Source organism: Antechinus flavipes, chromosome 2 (assembly GCF_016432865.1).
Source record: "Antechinus flavipes isolate AdamAnt ecotype Samford, QLD, Australia chromosome 2, AdamAnt_v2, whole genome shotgun sequence".
Classification (NCBI taxonomy): Eukaryota; Metazoa; Chordata; class Mammalia; order Dasyuromorphia; family Dasyuridae; genus Antechinus; species Antechinus flavipes.
The window spans coordinates 59,371,215-59,398,680 of NC_067399.1; the positions used below are offsets into that span (position 1 = coordinate 59,371,215).

The following is a 27,466-nucleotide window of genomic DNA, read 5'->3' on the forward strand; positions in this document are numbered from 1 at the left end:
TGTAACCTGCAGGGAACAGCCATGGGGATGGGGAAGGATGAGCTCATGCTATTCATTGTTAAGACTGTGTTTTTCTAATCAAGGGCCTAGCAGCTTGTTTTTTCCCCATAAATGATTGAGTACAATTGGTTTCCTTTGTGTTAAAAATAAAAGGAGCCAGCAAGGGGAGACCTCGACCTTTCCAAAGAACATGGTGGCAGCCACCCAGTCCCTCTGTCATTATCCCAGTTTGTCTGACCACTTCTTTCCTTTCACACTCACTTTAGTGCCTTTTCTGCACTTAACTGCAATCCTCCTCACTCCCTCTCTTGTTCTTTACCCCCTTATTTTCCTGTAGGAGGTGGAGGAATTCAGTTTTATTACCCAGTTAGCAGGTCTGACTGACCACCTACCTGTGGCCATGCGCCTGATGGTCAACACTGGCGAGGAAGAGGTATAGATGCGCCAGCCCCACGGCCAGTCAGGACCCAGGCCAACCTAAGAAGACCTTGTCTATGTTCTTCGGATTCAAAGGACTTTTTTCCAGTGCCACGTGAGCCAGATGAAAACACCTGGCCTCCAGTTGCCTCTCCCAACACCTCCAAAGGTGGACCGGGTCCCTTCCCCGTTGCTCCCTGGAGCTGGGGAGAGGGGACAAGGATGATAGGAGGTGAGGGACCCAAAGGGATCCACGAGGCCCGAGACCACTGTCTGGAGCTCCTCGGGCAGCGGGCTCAGCCTGTATTTCTACGTGTTCACTGTGGACCAAGGAATGCCAGTGGCCAGGCGGGTGGGGAGGGGAGGGAGAGCCGAGCCCTAATTCCTTTTAATCAGTGCCATTCTTACAAAACATGGTTTTCTATGAATTATACAGCACAACTTAGTTTGTAATCTGTGGGGTAGTGCTATTCATGGGTTTTGCATCATTTCTTTGTATAGCTCTTATAAAGCTGAAGGCTTGGTTTTGGATTTCCTTTTTTTAGCCTGCCAATGTTGTCCTAGCATGCCTGTGCCCCAGCATGCGCTCTAACTGCATGCTACACACTTGAGATGAACAGCCATTATGATAGCCATAGGGTAAAAATAGAAAACAAAAACAAAAAAAGAACAAAAAAAGAATTCGAGATGCAATCGGGAAATAATCCAAGAAGCCCGTGTGGAGTGCTGGGCAGTCATTTTTCTTTTCCCACCAGCACAGTGGGCTTTTCCAAACCAACAACAATGTTCTGTCTCCAGTGACAGGGAAAATGCTGTGTTCCTTTCCAAAGGTCTACATTTGAGGGGAATTGTGTTTTAGGAAGAAAAAAAGTCCAGATTGAGGTTCCCAGGAAGGGGGGGGGCCCTGGCAGTGAGTCAGTGTGGGTCCCCACCTGGCTCTGAGCTAGACTCCCAGTGCTCCTGAGAGAGGCTCAGCGTGGCTGAAATCAGGAAAAGGATGTTTCTGGGAGAGGGACACGAGGAAAAGGGAAAACTCCAAAGACAGAACACGGGATTAAATGGAGTGGAGGAAACATCACCCCAAGTGGGAAGGAGCCACCAGCATTTTTAAACTACTGGTTGGGAGCGTTCTTTCCTGTCTCTGCACCCCCAGTTCTGTTTCTATTGCATGACCTTTCTTAGCTTCAGACCTGAGTGACTTTGACCAGATGACAAAGTTAGAACTTCAGGGTTCTTCTCTATTGTGTGGTATCACTGGGGAAGAATTGGGGAAGAAAAAAAAAAAATCCCTTTGTGCCTCAGTTTACCCACTGGTCCAGTGGACGACTGGTCCCTACCTCACTGGCCCAGCTGAGCCCCAAGGGAGTTGGCTGTATCGTCGCTGACAGATGTCTGCCTTTATGGTCAGCTTCTGTGACGGTGTCTCGAGGATGAAGTCTGTCTTGGCCCTTTTCTATCTCCTCATCCCGTAGCCACCCCAGATCTCCTGGGATCTCATTCCCAGTTGCTCAGCACATCTACCTTTTCTTTTTGGCCCACTGCCGAGGGCCCCTGGACACCAAGCCATAGCAGGGAGAGGGGAGGGGGGCACAACTAAGGAGCCTTTGAGGGCTGGGCCTTCACATTCCCACTGGGCTCTCCCAAGCAGAGAGTTCCTAGTCAACCAAACATGAAAGCTGAGAAGGGGATGTCAAGAAACAAAAGAAAATGGCCAAACCCAGCTCCCCCATTTGGTGAGATCTAGCCTAATGCCTCCCGCCACTAGATCTCTGCACAGTCCACACAAATGGAGAGAAATGGCATCTTGAGTTCTCAGACCAACGGCCCCCGTGGCCCCCTCCTGTACCACCTGCTTGTTCTCAACTGTGCTTTCTTTGGGTTCCCTTTAGCTTGTCCTGGGCAGTTCCAGTCCCAGGTGTCACTGCTGCAGGGGACAAGTTAAAGTCACTTCACTCTCACCACCCCGGGATCGTTTGATCCTGGATTAAAAACCGCCTCTTCAGGAGCCTGATGCCCAGCCGGACCTGCTCCGACACGGTCTGCCGATTCCCCGTAGGAACATCCTGTCTTAAGCATCTTCAGCTTTAATTCTCTTTGTAGCCTCTTTAAATAGAAGCAATCAGGCATCTTCCTCCTCCTCTAACCCTTGGAATTTTTTTAACTTTAAACTATTTCTTCGATTTTGACCTTGGTTTTTTGGTGAGCTCTAGTTTTAAACAGAATGTTATTGATTGCTCACATAACCATAGACACCCTGAGCTCTTACTCACATCTGTCTTATAGCCCAGCATAGCCCACAGTAAGAACAGGGTGACGTCAGCCCCAGAACCCCACGGTACAAATTCTCCTTGACTTAGTGCATTGACCCTGTGCCTTCTGATGCCTTCATCTACAGGACAGGCTGAGTGAAGTTGATGGGCAGGGGTGAGGGTGCGGACAAATGACTCCCTCCTCCCAATCCGGCCAGTCATCAGCCCTCAGCCAAATGCAGCCAGGAGGCAAGACTGGCTATGGACAGGTGACCAGGGTGTGACCCATCCAGAGGCCTTAAGCCCTTCACAGCCATGAGACACTGCTACTGTTTGGGGGAGCAAATCTCCCTCCCAAGTCAGGTAAGCCCAGGGCAGCTCTAGGAATGATTCTGCTATAGGACTAGCCCCAAGGTTTGGCCCAAGTCTGACATCTAATTGTCCCAGGCAGGTCAACAGCAGCTGTGGAACAGAAGAGCAAAGAATAGGACTCAGGTTAGCCAAGCCGTCTGATGGGCAGCAGCGCTGCCTGACACTACTCCGTCAAGAAAGGCTATTTTTCTGAAAGTAACAAGTTTTAAGTTGTGAAACAAAGGATGAGCTGGGTATCTAATCAAATCATTCCACTTGCTTAGTGAATCCTCCCTATTCCTGATCCCACCTCCACGGGTCACCAAGGGAGTGATCACAACCACAGAAAGCAAAGGTTCCTAGCTAGGCTAGGAAGAGAGCTGGATCTGCTCCGAGGGAGCATTGCCAGTATTCTGCCATCTTTACAGGGTGTTCATCCAGAAATCGTGATTGCAGCATCTCTACTTTCCCAAGGCTACAGTGCTCAGAGGCCCTCCTACTTAACCGTTCACTCACTGTCCAAACAAGACTGACATCCTTTTGGAATCATCTTCTCTTTAGAAAGAGCTAGAGAATCCCAATCTCTTGAGAGAAGCCTTTAGACTCTGGGATTTTTTAATATTCACTTATTCTGGTTTGTCAGTGCGCATGAATCGTGATCGTATGATTGAACACACGCATCAGGTTATGATTGTTCTAGCTGTGAAGAGTCACAGCCATGCCGAGCAGGCGTCCCACACACAGGGAGCCTTGCAGAGCACCCCGAGTCTAGGACCAGTGAGGAGAGTGGCACTTTTCCCTGGCTGGATCCAGCAGGGGAGCCAGGGAAGACTGAGGGTCAGTCTTTGTAAGTCAGGAAGGGTGCCTCTCTCCATGAGGGAGGCAGAACATGGCTCTGCCAAGCAGAGCCATCTGCTAGGAACTGTCCTCACGGCTCTGGAAGTGATGGCTGGGTCACACACTCCCCTCCTCCCCAACTATGTGGCCTTAGGCAAGCCTCTCAATGTCCCTGGACCTCCATTTTTGTCTTCTGTGAAATGGGGACAAAATCTGGCAAATCTGTGGCTGGATGGAGCAGTTTGTTCCCTCTTTCCCCTGGGCACCTGGCCCTGCTTTTGTCCTTTTTGATAGAGATGCTCACTAGGTAGTGCTCAGAGATCACAACTTTCCACTCCTAAATACTGGGCAATCAGCCCTGAGCATTTGCTTGGTCATCCTGATTTTATGAAGCCTGTGTTCAAAGGGGATTGTCTATAAACTAAATTTTTACAATTTTTAAAAAATTTCCCTGTGATTCTAATTCAATCAAATCAAATAATGTTCAAGCTGGGAGTAGTTCGTGGTCTCATTCTCAGCTCAGAAATGATCATCTGCTTCTGCTTCTGCTTCTGCTTTTGCTCCTCGGTTGGGGAAAGGGAAGATGTCTCCGACCAGCCCCAAGACAAGCCATGCATTGGGACCCAGTTCAGTCAGATGGCTTATGAAGGAAGCGTTTTCATGTGTCCAAAACCATCTTGAGTTTTAAGTATGAATATTAATCTTGATGCTTTTTAAATATTGTATTACTGCTAAGGTTTAGAAAATACTGTTTTAAAAAAACTTTTTTAATTTCAATAATTTTTCTGTATTGTATCCTTCTGGGACCTGATGGGGTTTTATACGGTAAGCACACCTAACGTTTTGGTAAAACTGTATCTGATATATATCCAACTGTTTCTTCCCTGTAAGAAAACAAGTCTTACACCTAATAAAATATTTTGAAGGGTTTTTTTTTTCCTTTATTGGTGCTGAAAGGAATGAATAGTTGATGTGAAGGAGAAAATAAAACATTAAAACTCAAAGCTTCTGTTTCCCATTTATTTGAGTGATTTATTGGGGGGATTTATTTTGCTCTGACCCCAGAGTACAAGCCACTTTTTAAGCACTTTAAAAACCAAAGAAGATCCATCCTTCTGAGAGAATCCACAGTGATAATTAACAAATTTCTATTATATCCCTCATGTACCTCCCAAAGATGCAATTTGTGATTATGAAAAGAAGGCCCACTGTAAGACCCCTATCCTAACTTCCTTCTAAAATGGCATTATGCTGCTTGTAGTACCTACTTCATGGAGCTGTTATTGGCAAAATGTTTCAATTTTGCAAAACATTTGTCATTTCTTCTTTATGGGTACTTCCTCCCAAAAACCCTTCCTCTATGCCTTGGTTACTGTTTCATTGTTAGCTGTGGTTGAAAAAAATTCTTAAGCTGGTGGCAAACCCCACAGTAATGAACCTTTCTGTAGTTACCTGGGCCAAATGACTTCAAGCAACAGTCACAGAATCCAGTGAAGGCCCAAACTCGAGTCCTTTCCAGTTCCATTAGGATCTCCCCATGCTGGGTGACTGGCAGAGTCAATCCCCCAAGAACCACTCTACTCTTTTGACTTGTCAGAGAAGGACTTGAATGGAGAATTATCCTAAATATAAACTATTGTTAATCAGGTGAATCTTATTTTCCCTTAAAAAGCGCTGATTGAGGAAAGGATAGAATGCTCCCCAGATAACCTCTAATACTATCCTCCTCTCCTGTCACCATCTCCACTGCCTGAATTACTGGCTCCCCACATCTCCAGGCCATCAGTTTTTGGAGCACAGGTGATTGATTTTCTTGTTTTTGTGGCTTTCACTATGATGTAGAAGAGTTTCAGTGAGAATTAAAAAGGTAAAAGATGCTGACATAGTGAGAAACCATTTTCCAACACTGGAATGCGGAACAGGGTGTTGGATCTTGATGTCAATGCCCCATCTCTTCACCTCCAACCTCAAATGACATTCCTACAACCCCCAAGAGCAGTTCATTCTCTATTCAATGCAACATTCCTCTCCAGACATCAACTTTCAACAGTTTTAATCTCCCTTGACCAAACAGCCCTTACAGAGTGCAAAGCAAAACTAAGCCTCTAAATTGCTGAACCACCCCAACTTTTCAGAGAAAAATGATCAATTCTAATCATTGGATCAAAGTCCAATTCAAAAGGGATGAGATGACTATCCTCTATGTCCTATTCTGTAGGACCTCATCCCAATCCCTTGTACTGAGTCAGGCACCTCCCTGCAAGTCCCTCCTGGGCCCCACTTTTTTGCCCTTAATGTGGATAAGTCTCTCTTCTTTTGTGATACAACTTCCCTAAATGCAAAGCTTGGAAGTTCTCTCAAGTAATTTATGATCCAGACATGCAGCCCACAATGCTCCCAAATGTGGCCTAAACCAAATTAAAATGTAATCAGGAAATACTTAACAAAATAAATAAAAATACAAAATAGTATCAAATAAATTAGCAGGAGGATCTTAGGGATCCTTACATATTTAGTTTACTGCCCTTTCCCCCCATTTCTATTTGAGCTTGACATCTCCAATATAAACTAAAAACACCTGGCACTAGATTGCCTGTTTTCAGTGTTACTAGAAACCTGTTCCAGGTCATGATTACCTCCCAAAGGCATTTCCTTCATCATCTTAAATAAGAAGTTCCCAGATCATCTTCATCTATTACCAAAACTTCCTCCTCCCCAAAATGGCCATGGACAACAAGAAGCAATAGCCCCACCATCTGAAAGAGTCATAAAATTCATCATCTCAAACAAGAAGAGCTTCTGAGTATACCTTCATGGAATCCCCAGGAAGGTCTGAATTGGAGAAAGCCCATGCTACTATTACCCCGGCAAAAGAAAGTACCTTCTTGTCAGGTCAGGCTTTCCTTCCAAAGCTCCTTCCCGAGCCAGCTGTGACAATCTCAGGCCACATGATCATTTGATGGAGCCTCCCACTTTGGCTGTTGGGAGAGGGATTACGAAGTCTTTGCAAGAGACAAAGCAGGAAAGAGAGGCCCAGCCTCAGGCTCCGAAGGCAGAGACATGTACAAGCCATGGGATCCTTCTAACTTTCCTGGACCTCAGTTTCTCTGTACAGCAACTGAGGCCAGATTTCAGGAGCTCCAGGGTCTCTTCTAGCTCTATGACTCGGATATCTTTTCACCACTGTCAATCATGGCTACAGGATGAGGAAAGAGCACACCAAAAGCCTGGGGAAAAGTGGACTCTCCAAGGAGGCCGCTGAGGAATGGCCAATGGGGGCAGTCTGGGGAACAGAGAGCGGCTGCAGAAGAAGGAGTTCTCACTTCCCGGGCATGTCTGCCAACACAAGTGAAAGGTCTGAAGCAAGTCATTCTCTGGGATCCTGTTTCCTCACCTGAAAAGTGGGAGGAGGAGAATGGGGAGTAGGGAGGAACTCTTGAAGTCCCTCCCAGGGGCAGGGTCTATGCTGATTTGTTAGAAGAATTGTGTTAACTGACAGCCAGGGAGGAGAGCAAAGCTCAGCCTGGGCTTTACAAGGAAGCCCCCCAGCCTATCAGTTGAAAGGCAGCCATCATTTGTGTGTCATCAGACACATGTGCCCTTTGCTTTTGGCACACTACATACCTTCTGTGGCAGGCAAAGTTTCATCTCAAATTGAAATTGAACCTTCTCAAATCAGCACGGATTGGCTGAATTTTTATAAGATTTCAAAAGAACAAGAAAGGTTCCAGTTGTGTTCTCTTCCCACAAGGAAATACTAAAAGCAACTTTCATATTCCTTTTAAAATTTCACCTGTGGGTCAGCTAGGTAGCACAGTGGATAGAGCACCAGCCCTGAAGTCAGAAGGACCTGAGTTCAAATCTGGCCTCAAACACTTAATACTTCCTAGCTGTATGACCCAGGGCAAATCACTTAACCACAATTGCCTCAGCAAAAAAAAAAAAAAAAAAAAAGGAAAAAAACAACTTCACCTGTGAAAGGATGTTTCTCCCTCCTTTAATTCTGGTAGAGATTCGGCTCCTTCTCCTGAGCCACGTTGCACTCTTACTGAGCAACATAGTTTCATTTTCCACCTGCTATAGACTCCAGAAAAGCTCAAAAGTGAGGGTTCCAAACCTTTATCAATCTGATGAAGACTGTGTGCCTCTTCACAGAAAAAATGTTTTACATGGAAGAAAATGCTAAATAAATTAGTAAAAATAAAGATAAAATTTTTCCATTCAAGTTCATAGATCCTTTAAAAATGCCCATGGATCTGTTGGAAACTACTCATTAAGAAATGCTAGTGGCATGGTCAAGCATTACATCAATTTGCTAAGTAATGTACACATCTAGAACAGGGATTCTTAAGCTAGGATCTATAAACTTGCTTCTAAATACTTTTTTAGAATTGTATTTGACTAATTTTGGCTTTCTTTGTAATCTATTTTATTTTATGTATTTAAAGACATTATTCTAAAAATGTGTCTTTCCACAGACTCCATGACACAAAAGAGGGGGAGAGGAAGGGGAAGAGCCCTTGGCCCAGTGCCCATCTCACCCTCCCACCTCCCCCTGCCTCCCACATACATCCTCTGAGATCCAAAGACAACAGCCTCCTGGATGCTCCTCACATTGGACATGCTGTCTCTTGGCTCTGGACATTTTTCCTGGCCGTTCCTCAGGCCATCCTCAAATCTATTTTCTGGCTTCCTTTAAGGACAAATTAAAATCCCACCTTCTACAGGAAACCTTTACTAACTCTCCTTATTTCTAGTGCTCTCTTCTCTATTGATTATTCTGCACTTATCCTATCTGAATCTATTTGTACAGAGTTATTGATGTGCTGTCTCTTCCCCCAGACTGTGAGCTTCATGAGAGCAGGGACTATCTTTGATCCTTTTTTGTAGTCCCATTCATGGTCCCCAAGAGACAATAAATGTTTACTGAATGACTGATCTAGAACACCAGAGCTAGAAAAGATCACAGAACCAAAAATGTTTCAAAAGACGACACAGAACATCAGAGAAATATTATCTAAGTCTAAGCCCCACCCAATCCAGGAGGAAAGTGACAGGTCAAAGGTCAAAGAGCCAGCTTGTACTGGGAAAGTGTCCCTGCTGTATTGTGCCTCCCTCAGTCTTAAATAGAGTTTTCTTTGGCAGGTTTCTACTGAATTTCATTTTCCTTTACCACAGAGAAGGGAGGCAGAGCTTCATGTGCTTTTTCCCAGAGTCACAAGGTTTTGAAGATTCAGCCCTGAACCTTCATTCAGACACACTCTTGTTTCCTGGTGCTAGCCCCTCCATCCTGTGGCAGCTTCTCCTTATTAATCAGGATACCCCAAGAAAAAGAAGCTTTGGTTTTTAACTCTTCCTTCCCAAAAAAGCCCACTGACCACATCACAACAGCTCTTATGCTACTTTATTTCTTTAAAACTGCAGCAATTTTAGCTTACAAGCCTGAAATCCATGGAAATATCACCCACCTTTGGGTTAAACTCAAGGGAATAGGTGACAGATTGGGGGCTGTCTTGAGTTTTTGCTTCCAAAGTAGAATTAAGGAAATAAACAGCCTGTTTACAATGAGGATTCCAGGAACACTCGCCCTGTGAAAGAAAGAAGACAGACTTTAGAAGTCCTGAAACTTTTCATTGATCAAGGCCCTTCTCCCAAATCCAACAAGCAAAGTCAGGAGGAAAGGGAGTTGATCCTGAGAGCTGACTTTGTTTTCAATTTAAGATGAGAATTTTACATTAATCCCTACTACATTTAATATAGAATAATTATTATCTCTCCAGACTGACCCCTTGTAAATTCTATCATTAGATTTAGCCAATGGCAGTGTCCTATTCATATGCCCTCTGCTCTCTCTCCCCTCGCAAATGGCTCCTGCCTATTGCTGCCAAACCCAATCAGATGGGGTCATCCCTGCTCTAGACTTTGTGGGTTAAAACAAGGTTATTCTGCCCAGTATTTTAAAGGTCTCCAATTTGGCTCCCCACTATGCTCCAATGTATCCTCTCAATCTTCCCCTACAATCTTCAGTGGCCTGCTGCTGGCTGTTTCCTGGGTAAGGCATTTTCTCTCCTTCCTCAGGGCCTTTGCCAATGTTGCCCAGGAGGTCTGGAAGCGTTGTCCCTTCCATGCCTAACTGCTAGCACTTCTCCCTCTTTAGTTGCTATTACTTAACACATATTTGTGTACGTGTGTGTGTCACAGTGTAAGCTCTCTAAGGAAAAGGCTATTGCTTTTTGTGCCTGACATCCCCAGCCTCTCAACAAGAACCTGTGAGACAGAAGGGTCAGTGCCCAAGAGTTCAGCCAGTGTGAGGAATGAGGAAGCTTCCTCACTGGTTTTCCAAAGGGCTCTCTCAGTCACTGTAGATAAACCAAAGGCCTGAGAAAAGAAGTGAATGCCAGATAGTGCCAGCTGTATCGCCTCAGAGGAGCTGGCACCTTCAGGGAACTCAGACTGCTGCCTGATTCCAAGCCCAGAATTCCAATGGCAGAGAGCTGCAGGTGAGCAGCAGTTACTCTGACCAACTCTGACCAGGCCCTTCTGAGCTGGAAGAGGCATCTGCTGCCCAAGGTCACAGAAGCTCTATCATCCCTATCAGGGCAGCTTGCCCACAAAGGCATGGTCCCCCCTAAAGTATGAAAGTACCAGTATTCCCCTGGCAAGGCTGGATGTCTACAAACATGAAAGACCAGAACTTCAGAAGAACTGGAAGCAGGAGGCACTGGAGAGAGCACTGGACTCAGCATCAGGCAGGCCTGAGCTCAAATTCGACCGCAGGCACTTACTAGCTGGGCAACTCTGAGCAACTCAAACTCTGTCTACCTCTATTTCTTTGACTGTATAATGGAAATGATAATAGCATGTACTCTACTTCCCAGGGTGGTTTTAAAAATCAGATGAGACAATAGTTTGCAAACTTTAAAGTGGTACGTAATTGCTAGCTATTATCATTCTTATTAATAATCATCATCATCAAACTGCAGGTGGTCCAAAGAACCACAGAAAGCCTTCTGATAGGGCTGTGTAGGCTCTGTAGGCATAATTAGCCAAGAAGGACTTGGGCAGAGACAAGCATGCATGAGCCTGGACCAAGGGATGTGGAGGGCAGGAAGCAGGCAGCCCTGCAGCTGTGTGCCCCAAGGCATCAGAAAAAGGCATCACAGGACCAGGGGAGGTCTTAAGTGCACTGGGCAGATGTTCCATCAAGGAGCCACCCAGGATGAAAGCTATTCCCAGCCTGGGACCTGTACCTACATCTAATAGCCATGGAGCCCTCAGCTTGAGAACTGGAAAGACCTGAGTGCAAATCCTGCCTTAGACACTCACTAGTGGTATGAGCCTGGACAAATATTTCACCAGCACCTCCATCCCAAGGTTGTTGTGATGATCAAATGAGTTCATATTTATAAAGTTTCTTGAAAATTTAAGCTGCTAGATTAATTCTATTGTTATTATCATTATTAAACTCACAGGCTCATCCAAATCACATGAATTAGCCCTCTAGGGTATGTCCTGTGCCAGCTTGACTGGCCAGTTATCCAGGTTCCATGCTCCTAAGCTGGTAATGTGGCCTTTTACTCCAGGTGTGTCACAGACTGGGGGTGACAGGAGACACACAAGCAGAAACAGTCAAAGTGGCTGACGAAGTTACAGGCATGGCCACCAGGAAAAACAACCATCAGCTACTCAAGTGTTTAGCTCAGTCTGTAAACCAATTACTATTAACTAAGTATCCGTCCCGTGCCAGGCACTAGAGGTGAAAAGAGAAGAAAACAACAAGGACCTTAGTTTACCAACTAAGACAAAGTAGACTTGGGGGTGGGAAAACCAGGATGATCAGATCAGGAAAGGTTTCATGTAGAAAGCGGCACTGAAGAGAGTTTTGGAAGAAATAAGGCAGTCCAAAGCCAGGTCTCAATTAAGCAAAAGCAGCAAATGTGTCCCAGGAACGGGACTCAGATGGGCATGTATACAGCATCTGCTGCATCCTCTGCCATGGATGCAACGGCTTTACAGAAGTGAATCTAGGCAGGCACTGCCCCAGCCACACTCTACAACCTGCAGAGATACCTGGGCCTCCGGCATCTGGATGAGTCCGGTACTGAGCGAGCTCTCGGCAGTCAAGTGGTACTCCATCCATAGGACCACTCCATGGCTCCTTCCAGGCCTGGAAGAAAAGGCTATGATGAGCGGCATAAGAAGATTCTCCACAAACCAAAATAACAGCTCCCCACCACTTCTTGGTTAGTCCTGGACCTGCCTGAAAAAAGAGTCTTCTTCAGAGAGCTCCAGCTCTGACGGCACAGCAGCTCAGACCAGGAAGGGGAGAGCAGGCTCAGCCACAGTGGGCCTTGGATGCCATGCCCACTCAGGGGTTAATAATCCCATAACCTGAAAAGCAGAGCTGGGAGGGTTCTAGTAAAATCATCTTCCAAAAGAAGTATTAGGAGGGCACCTAATAAGCCTTAAAGCCCTTTCCTTTTCCCTCTTGCAATTTCCAATTCTGCTGAGAAAATGGGACATCCTGAAGCAGGAACTATGACAGAGACAAATGGAGCAAAAGGTCATTTCATGCACTGAGACAATGGCAGTAATGCTCTGACTGCAGTCTTCCTAGAAGCCATTTTGCTTAGCCTCTGTTTCACCTTGCTCTGAAAAGAATTGCTGTTCTTCTACTGGCCTCTCAGCCCTTTGAAAGCAATATTTGTGCAGAACACACAGCAGGAGCTCCATCAGTGTGTGCAGACCTGAATGGGGACTGCTTGGGGGGCGTATGCTGGGCAAGGAGTACTTAATATCTGTTCCCACAAAAGTACATCCTTCACAACAGAAAAAAAGAGCAGGGTGAACTTCATTATCCTTAGGAAATAACTATTTTTCTAAACTCTCAATGACTTATCCAGGGAAAAGGCAGAGGTGTGTTTGGACACCACTGTAGGTACATCCTAGGGGGCTTCTGCTTTGCAAGCTTTAAAAAGTTGTTCAAATTCTAGTTATTGTTATTATTGGAGAGGATTCTTGTTCAGGTACAATGTTGTATGAGGGGTGACTTGCAAAGTCCCTTCTAACTCTGAGATGCTGTGATTTTGTTTAAAGATTTCTGATCTGGTCCCACATCAACAGATATCTTATGGCTATCTCCTGAGTATTTCGTTATCATTTCAAACTCAACCAAGTCAAAAAACCAAACTTCCTTATTTCTACTGAAGGTAACACAATCATTCTAATACCCAAGTCATACGCTAAAAATTATCCATGACTTTTTTTCAGGTTCCTTCAATTTCCATGGCCAGTTGGTAGCCAAGTCTGGTCAATTCTACCTCCCCACAAGAGATGTCTCTCCTCAGCCTTCACCTCTCTCCCACCATGTCACTAACATTCTTTACTAATAATTCTTTACACCAGGAGATCATTATATACCTTAACAACGATACTGTATGAGGATGTATTCTGATGGAAGTGGATTTCTTCCATAAAGAGATCTAACTCAGTTTCAATTGATCAAGGATGGACAGAAGCAGCTACACTCAAAGAAAGAACACTGGGAAATGAATATAAACTGCTTGCATTTCTGTTTTTCTTCTCGGGTTATTTATACCTTCTGAACCCAATTCTCCCTGTGCAACAAGAAAACTGTTCAGCTCTGCACACATATATTGTATCTAGGATATACTGTAACCTATTCAACATGTAAAGGATTGCTTGCCATCTTGGGGAGGAAGTGGAGGGGAAAAATCGGAACAGAAGTGAGTGCAAGGGATAATGCTGTAAAAAATTACCCTGGCATGGGTTCTATCAATAAAAAGTTATTTTAAAAAAAACTAATAATTCTTTACAAACAGACAAAACATATTCATATTAAAGACAGGATGAGTAAAGACAACATACTATCAATCTCCCAGAAGAACATAATGGGGGAAAAAAAAAAAAACTTGGAACAGCAAGAAGTAATGCAAGAAACTGCCCAGAACTTCTAAACACAGGAAACAAAATACTAATTTTAAAAAAAAAAAACCCATAGATCACCTCCAGGGGGGAAAAAAAAGGCTGTAAACTTCAAGGCACAATGTGGTTAAATGTAACAGTTTCATTAAGAAACAACAAATTCTGCAAACAACCAGGAGAAAGATCTTCAAATACAATGTATTTATATCTGTATTCAGGAAATCTGAATAGCACAGACAATTCAGAATTCCAAAGAGCAATGGAGCAAGATCAAAGGTGACCAACCCTGCAAGTTGGAAGCTAATCATAAATGAAAAGAGAGGGGTACAGAAAGCCATTTAGCTGGCAGAGTTGTGACATGGTACAGCCATCTGGGAAGGCAATTTCCCCCTACATTCATGTTTCCTAAAAATTGAGACTAAACAAAAGCTGTACCAAAAATATTCTGCCTTTGGTCCCCTTGTGGAAGAAGTCCTTCTGTGGCAGTCCTGCCTCCTCCACCACAACCACGTCCCCATCTCTACTCCTACTTTGGCTTCTTCCTGCTACTGCTTCACATTTCTCCCTTGGTTCACTACCCATAAGTAAAGTATCTAGGGGTAGCTCTCTGCGAAGATGAAGTATCAAACACTATTTCCTCAAATACTCAGTGTTTTCAATTGTACAGGCTCTCCGTTCTTCAGAGGCATTTTCACAACTTTAAGAAGTGCATTCATACTAATAATGCAAATGAAGTTACTAAAATGCCCATACCCTCTGAACAAAGATCCTCTTACTGGACTTCTACTACAAGGAAGCCACTGTTTGGCCAAGAAGAAAGTCCCCAAATATCTAAAACATTTATAGCAGCACTTATATGGAAGTAAGAGTGAGAGCTGTTTAACTGCGAGCTGCTCCTCCAGGGGCCTCCTAACACCTCAGAACCTGGCCAGCAGGGCCCTCTGCCAACAGCTCAACAAACCATCCCTAGCAAGGAAAAGCCAGCCTTATAATTCTTCTTTGTGAAGTCCACAATGATGGCCTGTGAACCACAACAGCAGCACTGTACTGTATCTGCAGAGTGAAAGAAATGGTTAAACTGAAAAGCATAACCATATAAACAAAAATAAAATGTCTCGGCAGCTATAAGAAAATGGGCCAAGTTACTGGAGAGTTCCTAAATCCCTAATAAAATTTGTGGATCAAACAAAAACTAGGCTCTTCCTACACTAAATTCCCACAAACTAGTAGCTTCATATCAGAGACAGAGTAGTCTAAGTGGAGAGAAAGTGAAAAGAAATACCTTCTAAGAAATTGATTCTTTTATAACTGAGGAACTAGAATCTCTAATAATATGCAAGAAGGACCCTAAGAAGGGTCAGTGTCAGGGTCTGTCCAAAAGCTAGGTTTTGTAAAAGCTTTCTGCACTGAAAGCCATATCCTCTGTGATCACTAAGGGAGGAAAAGCTGAAAAGAAGTCCTTTTAGTGGGAGACAACAAGAATCCACTCCATCTTTTGGGATGCCCTGTCAAAGAGTCTTCCTCACTTATCTATTCTGGGGAACTGAGCAACTTTCCATCCGAGAACCCGCTCACCTCTGCAGGGAGATGGAACCTTCAGCAATAAGTGGCTGCTCAGGGACAGGCTTTTGGAAATCAAACATCAGGACCTGCTGGGGCTCCGACAAGCATCTGCTTGAGTACTCCCAGAGAGGGTGAGGCTCTGCTTCCCGGGCTTCCCTGAAGTCTAGAGAGTGCTGAAGAGAGAAGAACAAGCAGTAAAAATAACCACCTGAATTTCTACAGCATCTGAAGGTTCACAAACATCCTCACCCCAACCACTAGGATGAGATAAGGGAGTGCTAGTATCCTTCCTCTTTTTTACAGGTGAAGTGCCTTCCTGCCCCTGGTCTCCCACATGGAGAGGGTCAGAGTTGACATATGACCCCGATCCTCCTCATTCCCATGTTAATATTCTCTGCATTACAATGGCCCACAAATAACAGGGTGTAGAGAAAAGGGATGAGGCAGCACAGAGCCAGGCAGAGATACAGATGAGAGCTGGCCTTGGCAAATAACCCGGCCTTTGATGTAGATGTGCCTCATTTTCACATATTGCTTTAAAATCAATGGATCACCTTGATTTCTGTTCTCCTTTGATCCAAGACTTGATTAGTACCCCTTGCTAGTCTGTCAGTCTCTTTCAATGGGCTTCCTAAAATCAGCTTCCTTACAGCCACCTAAAGACTCTGCTTATTTGGGAAGGGATGAAGGGAAAGCAGGAAGGCTGATGCCTGAAATCTTCATCTTCTGTCTTCATTTTTAATGGAGTGAAAATTCTGCCCCAATTTCCACCACTGCAATATTGTCACAGGGTGTGCTGGGATGAGCACCTTTTCAAAGTACCTTAAAGAAGAGCCATTGCTTCCTGCCATCAGTCACAGCAGAGGCTGCACCTCCCATATCCACTTCCACCATTTGTGAGAGTTGGGGCTGAGCCGGGGCTGCCCCAACCAAGGAAGATTAAGGAAGCCTCCATGCCCCACACCCCAGCCCACTCTCCAGGGATGGGAGAGTGAAATGCTGTGTCACTAGAGACATAACGTCATCTCAACACCCGCCTCTGCAGGATATCCCTGCTGACACTATCAGAGTGGAACTACTCCACTACCACTTAAAATGATAGACTATGCCCACCTTAATCATATCATCCATAATGTGAACATCAAAGCCTTCACAGTTACCACATGGGCTTCGGATTCTCCAAAGATCCTGGGAACAACAAAACAAACATTCACATCCTATACCAAGCTGATTAGAAACAGGTCTATAAATTTTGTTGGGAAACCAAGAGAGAAATGCAAAGGGAAAAATCACATATCCATAAATAGACCCACAACCAAATCTCCCCAAAATGTACAGTCCCTTAAAAAGTACATTAAAATATCAGATAAAATAAATCTAAACAACTCGAGAAATATGGAGTTACTCCTGGCTAGGTCTAGTCAATATAATAAAAATAACAACACTAGCCATATTAACTTATTTAGTGTCATATCAAAGTACCAAGAAGTATTTTACAGAGTTTGGAAAAAAACAACAAAATTCATCTGGAAGAAGAAAACAATCAAGAATATCAATGAAAAAGACGTTAAGGAAAAGGGGCTAGCAGTAGCAAATCTCAAATTATGTCACAAAGTTGTAATCATTCAAACAATCTGGTAGTAGATAAGAAACAGACTGGTGAGTCAGTGGAACAGCTTAGACACACAACATATAGAAATGAATGAGCACTCATTGATAACCTCAAAGACATAAGACACTGATGCAAGAACTCACTAATTTACAAAAACTGCTGGGAAACTAGAAAGCTGTCTGGAAAAAATTAGGCATAGACCAATATCTCACATCATATCTCTATCTGTATTTATCATATAGAGAGATATATGTCCAAATCATGTACTTAAAAATTTTGAGGTTATCTATCTATCTATCTATCTAGATATCTATATATCTATATAAAGATTAAGTCATGTACACAATTTGGAATAGAGTGATATTATAAGCAAATTAAAGGAACATAGAAAAAAATACATGTTACATCTGGATAAGGGAATAGAATATAACCAGACAAGAGAAAGGGAAGATCACAAGAAGTAAAATAAATAATACTGATTATATTAAGTAAAAAAGGGGTCACACAAACAAAACCAATGCAGCCAAAATCAGAAGGAAAACAGGAAAATGTTATATCAAATTTCTCTGATAGAGATCTCATTTCTCCATGTAGAGGAAAGTGAGACAGACTTTTTAAAAAGGGGTGCCATTCCCCCATTGAGAAATGGTCAAAGGATGTGAAGACAGTTTTTAGAAAAAGAAATCAAAACTATCAATAATCATATTTTTACAAAGTGCCAAATCATTGAGAGAAACGAAAAGACAACTCAAGTTCCACCTCATATACATCATATTGACAAAATTAACAAAAGAAAAATGGCTCTTAAAAAACAAGATTCTATTAGACTGAACCCTACAATATTCGTAATTTCAAATGCCTCATCTTAACCCAAATTATTTGAAATAAAATTATTCCATATAGCTTACCTTGAACTCTACAACCACCATGTGCAAGGAGGCAGCTTGTGGCAACACCGTGATATTGTTAGCAAGATGTTCAATCACAGCTGTCCTTGCATACCAAAAGTATAGATTGTGCCATGGTAATAGACTTGTTGTGAAAAAAGGTTCTCCAAGAAGAACAGAGATCTGAACAATCAGAAAAAGAAATAAAACCATTAGCCTGACTTGATTTGAGTCAAGTGTAAGCCACAAATTCTAAACATGCAAGAGGGAAAGACATCTTTCCAATTTTAATAAAATATACATGACTTGTAGACATGATAAAAAAAATTTACTTAAAAGTTTGCAATGAGACTGATTAATACTAGAATTTTTTAGAAGTCTTGCATAAGCATGCCATTCATATTTCAGTATTTATTCTCTTGTAAAGAAAAATAATCAATTGGATTAGGTAACAAACTAATGTTAATATTAATTAATAATAATAATTAATTAATAATAACAAAAAAAAGGCAGAGAAGGGGAGAGAGAGAGAGAGAGAGAGAGAGAGAGAGAGAGAGAGAGATGGATGGCTTGGAGTACTGCTTTTAGCAAATATATGTTACTAATGCAAAGAGATGACACCTATTACTCACCTTTCTATCACCCAAATCTGCAGAGGTGAGTAATTCAGGACGCTTCTCTATTATAGTAATTGTATCCTCCAGACCATTAGCCTTAAAAATCTTTGAAAAAATAATAAATTGGGTTATTTTTTCAACAACTTCAATCAATAAGTCTCAATGTAGTCTTTGTTTTCCAAACACTAATTTCTCTTTTATGTGTATTTGGTATAAAAGCATCACAATGTGTCAAGAATAAGACTACCAAAGAACTAGCATGATTTAAAAACAAATGCCTCTTGTAAGGAAAATCTGGTTTTTTTTGTGGCAACACAATGCTCTGAGAAGAGTTTCAGGTTTGCCCATTTCATCTCCTGACACTTTACTACCTTCCACCACACCTACATGGTAAGGACAAGAACACAAATGTGATCAACTTTATCCCCCAGGTGGGACTGTTGCTCAGACAAACAAGACAGAATTATTACTAACAAAGTTCAAAATTCTTCTTGTCTTTTTACTTTTCTGTGAAATGAGGGAAAAAGGCTTGGTAAGAACAGGTAACCTCAGATTTTTCACCAAAAACAAATTAAAACATAGTGCCATATGTTAGTTTATACTCAAGCAGAAAATAGGATATTCTACAGGTCACCTGTTTCTCCACTTTGTTCTAAATCTCAAAGTACGAAATCCAAAACAATAATTCAATGCCAGATGCTCAATCTCACATATCCCCAGTCTAGCCAAATCCATCATGTCCCCTGAATATTTATCCACTCACTTTTTTCATCAGTCGATGTGACACTGCTGAGTTCTCTAATGTGAATACCTAAAGGGAATTATGTACCATTAGTCACAACTAGCTTGAATTCTTAATATCATTAGAAAATTGTAAATACTGAAACTTTGTAAGAGCATAATAAATGACAGATTAGGAAGTACCACCCATCCATTCCAATAACTGCCCACATTGTCTAGGAACACAAATCACATTACTGATTTGAGCAATATGCCTTGAGAGTCTCAAGCCTCAAGCTGAGTTCTAATGACTCTGCCAGGCTATGCCCATGAACTAACTAGAGCCTCCTCATTCTAACGCATATATCTAAAGGGCATGAATAGAGTATGGCCAAACCAATACTAATACCTTAAAAGATCTTTTAAAAGCCAGTTTCTAATGCAGACAAAATTAGAAGGGAAGAAAAAAACTGGGAAAACATCTTTACAATTAAAGGTTCTGATAAAGGCCTCATTTCCAAAATATATAGAGAACTGACTCAAATTTATAAGAAATCAAGCCATTTTCCAACTGATAAATGGTCAAAGGATATGAACAATTTTCAGATGATGAAATAGAAATTATTTCTACCTATATGAAAAGGTGTTCCAAATCATTATTGATCAGAGAAATGCAAATTAAGACAACTCTGAGATACCACTACACACCTGTCAGATTGGCTAAGATGACAGGAAAAGACAGTGATGAATGTTGGAGGGGATATGGGAAAACAGGGACACTGATGCATTGTTGGTGGAGTTGTGAACGGATCCAGCCTTTCAGGAGAGCAATTTGGAACTATGCTCAAAAAGTTATCAAACTGTGCATACCCTTTGACCCAGCAGTGTTACTTCTGGGCTTATATCCCAGAGATACTAAAGAAGGGAAAGGGACCTGTATGTGCCAAAATGTTTGTGGCAGCCCTCTTTGTAGTAGCTAGAAACTGAAAAATGAATGGATGCCCATCAATTGGAGAATGGCTGAATAAACTGTGATATATGAATTTTATGGAATATTACTGTTCTGTAAGAAATGACCAGCAGAATGAATACAGAGAGGCCTGGAGAAACTTCCATGAACTTCCATGAGCAGAACCAGGTGAGCATTATACACTTACACAACAAAATTATTCAACGATCAGTTCTGATGGAAGTGGATATCTTCAACAATGAGAGGATCCAAATCAGTTCCAATTGATCAATGATGGACAAAACCAGCTACACCCAGAGAAGAAACACTGGGAAATGAGTGTGGACCACAACATAGCATTTACACTCTTTCTGTTATTGTTTGCTTGCATTTTTGTTTTTCTTCCCAGGTTATTTTTACCTTCTTTCTAGATCTGATTTTTCTTGTACAGCAAGATAACTGTATAAATATGTATACATATTTGGTATGGGCAAGGGTCAGTATTGAAAAATTACCATGCACATGTTTTCTCAATAAAAAGCTATAATAAAAAAAAATTTTTTTTAAAGACAGTTTCATTGGTATGAGCACTTCCTGTGCCACACAAATTGCAACCTTTCCATGCTGTAGCAGATTTATCTCTGAGTTGCTTTGGCCCAAACCCAGTTATCATCTGGCCACCAGGCCTCTCTGCTTTTCTGCTCTGAATCTAGGATGTTCTCAGGCTTCTGTTGTTTAAAGTTCTCCTAGCCAGGGAAGACTGCACTCCATCAGCACAGCTTCCCAGAACACCTGCTCACCTTCAGAAAGTACTTCCCTCACATCACACTGGAATGCAGGGAAGTCCTGCCATCTTTGAAGACATCAACAGCCATTACATGAACAATATACCAAAACCGTTCAGCATGTGAGTAAAGTAAAAGTTATAAACGAGAAACAAAAAATTGAGGTAAGAGTGTTAGAAGTAGATAACCTTAAAACGGGTCTAAGAAGAAAGCAAAAATGTGCAATTACCTGTTCTGCCCCTACACAATGAGCCAATATTGGAAGCAAGCTGCCATCACTGATGCAGAGACAAACGCTATCTGCTTTCAATACCTAAAAGAAGCAAAAAACTGTCAGCATCTACTTTTATTACAGATTAAAAGGTTTTCAGATATCATTTGTCAAGAAATCCTTGCCAGTTTAAATAAAGAAAAAAGTCACTGATCTGCCTTTATTATTTCAGAATCAACAAGAATTAAATGTGATCTAAACCTTAACATCTATAGAAATTATCTCAAAAACAGACTGTTAAGCAAACAATGTCTCGGAACAGGATTGAAGAGGTCAGCTTAGCCTATTCAGGAGAGGAGTTTTTAAGGAATTCAGATTTTTTTTTATGCACAATACTACTAATTACAAATCATTTTATCTGCAAAACCATCTCTGCGGAACCGCATAGTTCACCATTCAATATACCTTATATCTCATGATTCCCCAACACAAACTGTCCCTTACACACATCACTCATTCCAATCAACTTTGGCGCTTACCTCATATCCACATTTCTCTCTGTCATTTCCCTCCGCATTTCTCTCTGTCAATTCAATCCTTTCACTTCTCTCAAGCACTATTTTCTCTATGAAGTCTTCCTTGATTTTCTAGTCAACAATGATTTTTTTCCCTTTCATGAATTCTTATAGCACAGAGTTTCTATACCAGACAATCTTGGTTAACTATATTGTATCTTGTGTTTTCTCTAGTTGTTTTCATATGTTTATATCTTGTTTCTCCAGCTAAACTCTGAGCTCTCTAACCTCAGGAACACACTATCCCCACAATCTCTAGACCACTGGACATATAAAACACGTAAATACTTGTTGACTTCTGAGTATATGAAATATACTGCAAGTCTTCCCTTTAAATATCACAGAAAATGTTTAAGGTCTCATAATCTAATGTCTCAAACCTTATCATCAGAACATCTAACCTAAATCATTCTTGCTATACTTAAAAACAATTCCTTCTGATATGAACAATTTTCTGATGAAGAAATTAAAACTATCTATAATCAAATGGAAAAAATTCTCTAAATCATTATTGAGTAGAGAAATGCAAATTAAAACAACTCTGAGATACCACCTCACACCCCTCAGATTGATTAAAATAACAGGAAAAGATTATGATAAATGTTGGAGGGGATGGGGGAAAACTGGGACACTAATGCATTGTTGGTAGAGTTGTGAACTGATCTAATCATTCTGGACAGCAATTTGGAACTCTGCCCAAAAAGCTATCAAACAGTAGTGTCTCTACTAGATTTATATCCCAAAGTGACCATAAAAGAGAGAAAAGGACCCATATGTGCAAAAATGTTTGTGGCAGCCCTTTTTGTAGTTGCAATGAACCGGAAATTGAATGGATACCCATCAACTGGGCAATGAATGAATAAGTAAGTTATGGTACATAAATGTAATGGAATATTATTGTTCTATAAAAATGATGAACAGACTGATTTTAGAAAGTCCTGGAAAGATTTACATGAATTGATACTAATCAAAACAAGCAGAACCAGGAAAACATTGTACATAGTAACAGCAAGATTGTACAATGATTAACTATGATAGACTTGGTTCTTCTGAAACTTTGGATGGAAAATACCAATGCATCCAGAGAAAGAACTATAGAGACTGAATATAGATCAATCTATACTATTTTTATCTTTTTTCTCTCATGATTTTTCCCTTCTGTTTTGAATTTTCTCTCTCAACATGAGATATATATTATGAATGTACATGTATAAGAAAAAAAGTTTTTACATGTGACTGGGGAAAATAATTTTTTAAAATAAAAAAAAGATTGTGATTATGTGATTGTGAGATATTGATTAGAGAACTTTTAGATTACAAAGAGAGTTTTCAAAAGGAAACTAGCTTCTAATTTAAGCATAGGATTAATTCTATTGTTATATAATATAAACCTCAGTCAAGCCCAGCCAATTAGAATGGATATAGCACAAATTAATATCATAATCCAATTCTGGAAGCATAAGCAAATTCACAGATGAAATTAAGAAAAGCAGAGGATGCTCTGAAGACAGATCTGAGCTTCTTTTATTTATTTATTTGTTTGTTTGTTTGTTCGTTGGGCAGGCAATGTTAAGTGTCTGAACCCGGATCTGAACTTAGGTTCCCCTGACTCCAGGGTTGATGCTTTATCCACTATGCCACCCAGCTGCCCCCACACCCAAGCTTCTGAGGTTGACTGACATCATCCCTGATCACAAACTGTCTTTTGGTGGCCCTGACAATAAGGACTCCTGAACAGGACATCAGCCGTGGGTGACCTTCAGCACAGCAATTTCACTCTTAAGATAAATCCAGTCTTCTTTAGTTAACACCAAGCAAAAATACACTAGAATATAAACTATATAGAACTAAAGTTATAAATAAACTAAGAAACTACAAATATTTGGGAATATAAATATAAGCTATATGTTTATATTCCCAAATATTTGTAGTTTCGTAGTGAGAACAATAATTCAGAAGAACATGCATTTCATTCTTACGCTTTCTTGAGTGGAAAAGCCCCTCAGAGAGCCAAGATCCACTAATTGTCTAGAAAGCAGATTTGTATATTCCCAAATTCCAAATGAGACCTGGAGCAGGCCCTTGAGACAATCTGATCCAATTCCCAAGCATAAGGCAGCTAGAGCAAGGAGAACCAAGGTAGTGAATTCCAGACAGAAAACACTTCAGGAAAGGAAAAGAACTCTTCTCCTGAATTCAAAAAACCCCAACCCTTACCTTCTTCAGTGCTTGGATGTATTGTTCTGTTCTCTTATGGTCATTCAGTTCTCCAAACCGAGGCCGGTTCCAGAGCAAATGAGCCTGACATTCACAGACGGGACGCTCTTCATGAAAATTATTCTTACTTTTTTCATTCCTAGGGCATACCATGAACTAAAGGTTAAGGTGACTAACAAGATATCCAGAGACACTAAAGAGGATAGCAAGAGCTAATGGGATAATAAAGACTGAAAAGACTCTTCTGGGATTGAAATCATTCACAAAATACAGTCTGGTGGTGGACAGGGAAAGGCCTCTCTCTCCAAGTAAATATGGAAAACATGAAAAGGTGTGCCATTTACTGCACTTTGTGCCTAGCTTTATGTCTCTCCGGGACTTAAGTACAAGCTCTTCTTCTTCCTATAAGAAAGGGGAAAGAAAGCCTGAAAAACAGCTCTCCAATTTTCAGATTATTAATGACAATGCAAGATTTTTTAAAAAGCTAAAAGAGCTTCACTGTGAAAAAATCCAAAGGAAAAAGGATATGAGGCATGAAAAAAGAATCCTGGCCAGGGTCAAGAGTTAGATGGTGGAAAGATTCACATGGAAGCAAAGATAAAGAAACAAATTGAAAGCAGGGGTCTGCCTAGAGAGCCACTACTCTCCCTTCAAGGCTGGTAACATCAGCCCACAGGCACTGTCACATGGGAGATTATCCCCAACCAATATCAATAGGAGATGCAGTTGGAATTCCCAGCTGAGTAAAACTAATGGCATGAATTTGTCAACCTAATAACAATAACCAAGATGGCGTTGTTGTCATCATTATTTGGTGTATTCTCAGAGTCTGGATCCAAGACATGATAGAGAATATACTAAGCTTCATCAAAATGTCTATTATAGACTTCTATTGATTTATATGGGTACAGATGATACTGCTTGAAGGAAACTAGAATTCATTACTACAGAACATGGAATCTTAGACAAGGTTTTATGAAGAATTTGGAGGCACAAATGATATTTATCAAAGAAAAGAATTCAAAAAGAAAATCAGAAATGAGAAATGAACAACTGATTAAGAAGACAGTGTCTCAGTATGGTAATTAGATTGTAGTTCACTGCTTAAAATACAGGAATGATAGGCTTCTGAGTGTTTAACAAGACCCAGTAAGGATATTTTCCTAAGAACCTGGCAAACCCTAGCAAAGTGCTTTCAAACTGAAAAGGAAGAGGAAGAGAGAAAATTATATACAGCTACACACAAGCTGAAACCATAGAACAATGGTTCAAAAACTTTTTTTGTCTTTTAAAATTACTGAGGATCCCCAAAGAACTTTTGTTTATGTGGGTTATGTCTATCAATATTCACTGAATTTAGGAATTAATATTATCATGAAAATAATTCTGGCCTTGAGAACTCTTTGAAAGATCAAGAAAACCTAGGTTCAAATTCTGCCTCAGATATTTGTTAACTGTGTGACTCTCAAAGGTCTCCAGATCACATACAGACTAAGAGAATGGCTAGAGTACAAGGTAGAGAAAAGAACAGCAGAAAAACAATCCAAAAGTTCACAAGAGAAGCCAGAAATAAAGCCTGTGGCTTCAAATTCTCTACAGACAAATGTACTTAGTGGGGCTAAGAAGGAAAATGAAGAAGAATCTCATAAGAGGAAACAAATGTGACATTATTGAGATAACAACTGTGACTAGAATATCTCTGGAAAGAAATACTTTATTCTAATGTAAGATGTTACAGAAGAGGAGAAAGATAAACATTGCATATTAAGAAGATAGACTTGTGAGGAAATTCAGGTAGCAGAACATAAAATCAGAGAGAGCATCTGTACAAAGAGCAGTTAAAGCAAAGACAGAAATAATATGGTCATTGTCGTATACTAAAGACCATCAGGTTAAAAAGAGAAAAGAGATGAGAGAGTTCACACATCTAGAACAAAGTCACAATACTGGAAATTATCCGGACATCTGCCAGTAAGGTCCCACAACAACCGCAAAGCCAATGATCTTCCAATTTCTTTAATGACCATTTCATTCCTCAAAGGGAAAAGCTCTATTTTGGACCCAACTCTCACCCACATGAAAGAATCAGCTGTCAGGGAGAGGAAATATGACATCAAGATTTAAGTGAAATGAGCAGAACCAGGATTTCATTGTACAAGGCAGCAGCAAAATTATACAATCATCAATTCTAATGGATGTGGCTCTTCTCAATAATGAGACCATTCGGGCCAGTTCCAATGATCTTGTGATGAAGAGAGCCATCTACACCCAGAGAGAGAAATCTGGGAACTGAATGTGGATCACAACAAAGCATTTTCACTTCTTTTGTTATTGTTTGCTTGAATTTTGTTTTCTTTCTCATTTTTTCCTTTTTGATGTGATTCTTCTTGTGCAGCAAATGTATAAATATATATGCCTATATTGGATTTACATATATTTTTATGCGTTACACATATTGGATTACTTGCCATCTAGGAAAGGGGGTACAAAAGGATTGGAAAATGGAACACAAGGTTTTGCAAGGGTTAATTGTAAAAAATTATTCTTGCATATGTTTTGAAAATAAAAAGCTTCTGCTCTTAATCTTTGGCAGAAGCTTATTTTACCTTCTAAAAACATTATTACAGGGCAGGTAGGTGGCACAGAGAGTAGGGCACCATCCCTGAAGTCAGGACAACCTGAGTTCAAATCTGGTCTCAAACATTAAATACTTCCTAACTGTGTGACCCTGGACAAGTCACTTAACCCCAATTGCCTCAGTAAAAACAAACAAACAAACAAACAAAAAAAAAAAAAAACCAGTATTACAATTTCTTAGATAAGCCAAACGTGAGTAAATTTTTATTGCTTTATATCATTGTCTTACCTCTCTCTTGGATAGATAAGATTACTAATCTACAAACCACCTTTGTTTATAATTTCACTAAATATTTCATTAATGGTTTAAATAAGGCATTCCCTTATTATTTGGGCAACAAAGTTTTATAGTTATGTTATAATAGAATGAACAAAAACAAAATTTAAAGAAACTGAGAAAATAACTAATAATCTGATAAGGAGAGTTGTAAAAAAAATTTGGTTGTCTTTCCTGATATTTCATGTTAAATTGACAATAATTTTAAAATAAAAGGAAATGAAAATTGCCATTTCACCTTAGATATCATGAATTATCACTCGTAAAGGAAAATAAAGAATCTGCAAAATTGATTTCTTGTGAGCAACAAGATTTACATGTATTTAATTGCTTGTATTTTATTATTATGTAAATATAACAACTACATTTAATAATAAACATTTTAGGGAGATAATAAAAAAAGAAAAAAGAAAAAGCTTCAATTTAAAAAAACAAAACTATAAATTTCAACAAAAAAAAAAAAATGTCACGGAGAGATAGGATTGGGAGTAAGGAAGAACTGGGTTCAAATTCTGCTCCCAATAACTGCTGCCTGCATGACTTCCTCATCTCCAACATGGGGGGATGAAATCACCGGCCTCAAAGGTCTATTTCAAACATAAATTAAGGAGCACCTT

The 27,466-nt window shown here is 40.8% G+C and overlaps 2 protein-coding genes across 4 annotated transcripts in view; one reads left to right on the forward strand and one right to left on the reverse strand.

The window, feature by feature from the left end:
• SMPD3 (sphingomyelin phosphodiesterase 3) overlaps positions 1-4,858 on the forward strand; it is a 259,785-nt gene extending 254,927 nt beyond the window's left edge. The window contains exon 10 of the mRNA XM_051974942.1: positions 338-4,858. Coding sequence (XP_051830902.1) covers positions 338-439 — 102 coding nt within the window. The 3' untranslated portion in view covers positions 440-4,858. The remainder of the gene's footprint in view (positions 1-337) is intronic.
• Positions 4,859-9,241: 4,383 nt separating this feature from the next.
• PRMT7 (protein arginine methyltransferase 7) overlaps positions 9,242-27,466 on the reverse strand; it is a 67,880-nt gene continuing 49,655 nt past the window's right edge. For all 3 annotated transcript variants that reach the window (XM_051974941.1, XM_051974939.1, XM_051974940.1), the window contains exons 10-18: positions 23,936-24,074; positions 21,162-21,245; positions 19,242-19,289; positions 18,494-18,583; positions 17,883-18,044; positions 16,476-16,550; positions 15,375-15,535; positions 11,925-12,021; positions 9,242-9,442 (exon numbers count right to left, since the gene is read on the reverse strand). In XM_051974941.1, coding sequence (XP_051830901.1) covers positions 9,284-9,442; positions 11,925-12,021; positions 15,375-15,535; positions 16,476-16,550; positions 17,883-18,044; positions 18,494-18,583; positions 19,242-19,289; positions 21,162-21,245; positions 23,936-24,074 — 1,015 coding nt within the window. In that variant the 3' untranslated portion in view covers positions 9,242-9,283. The remainder of the gene's footprint in view (positions 9,443-11,924; positions 12,022-15,374; positions 15,536-16,475; positions 16,551-17,882; positions 18,045-18,493; positions 18,584-19,241; positions 19,290-21,161; positions 21,246-23,935; positions 24,075-27,466) is intronic.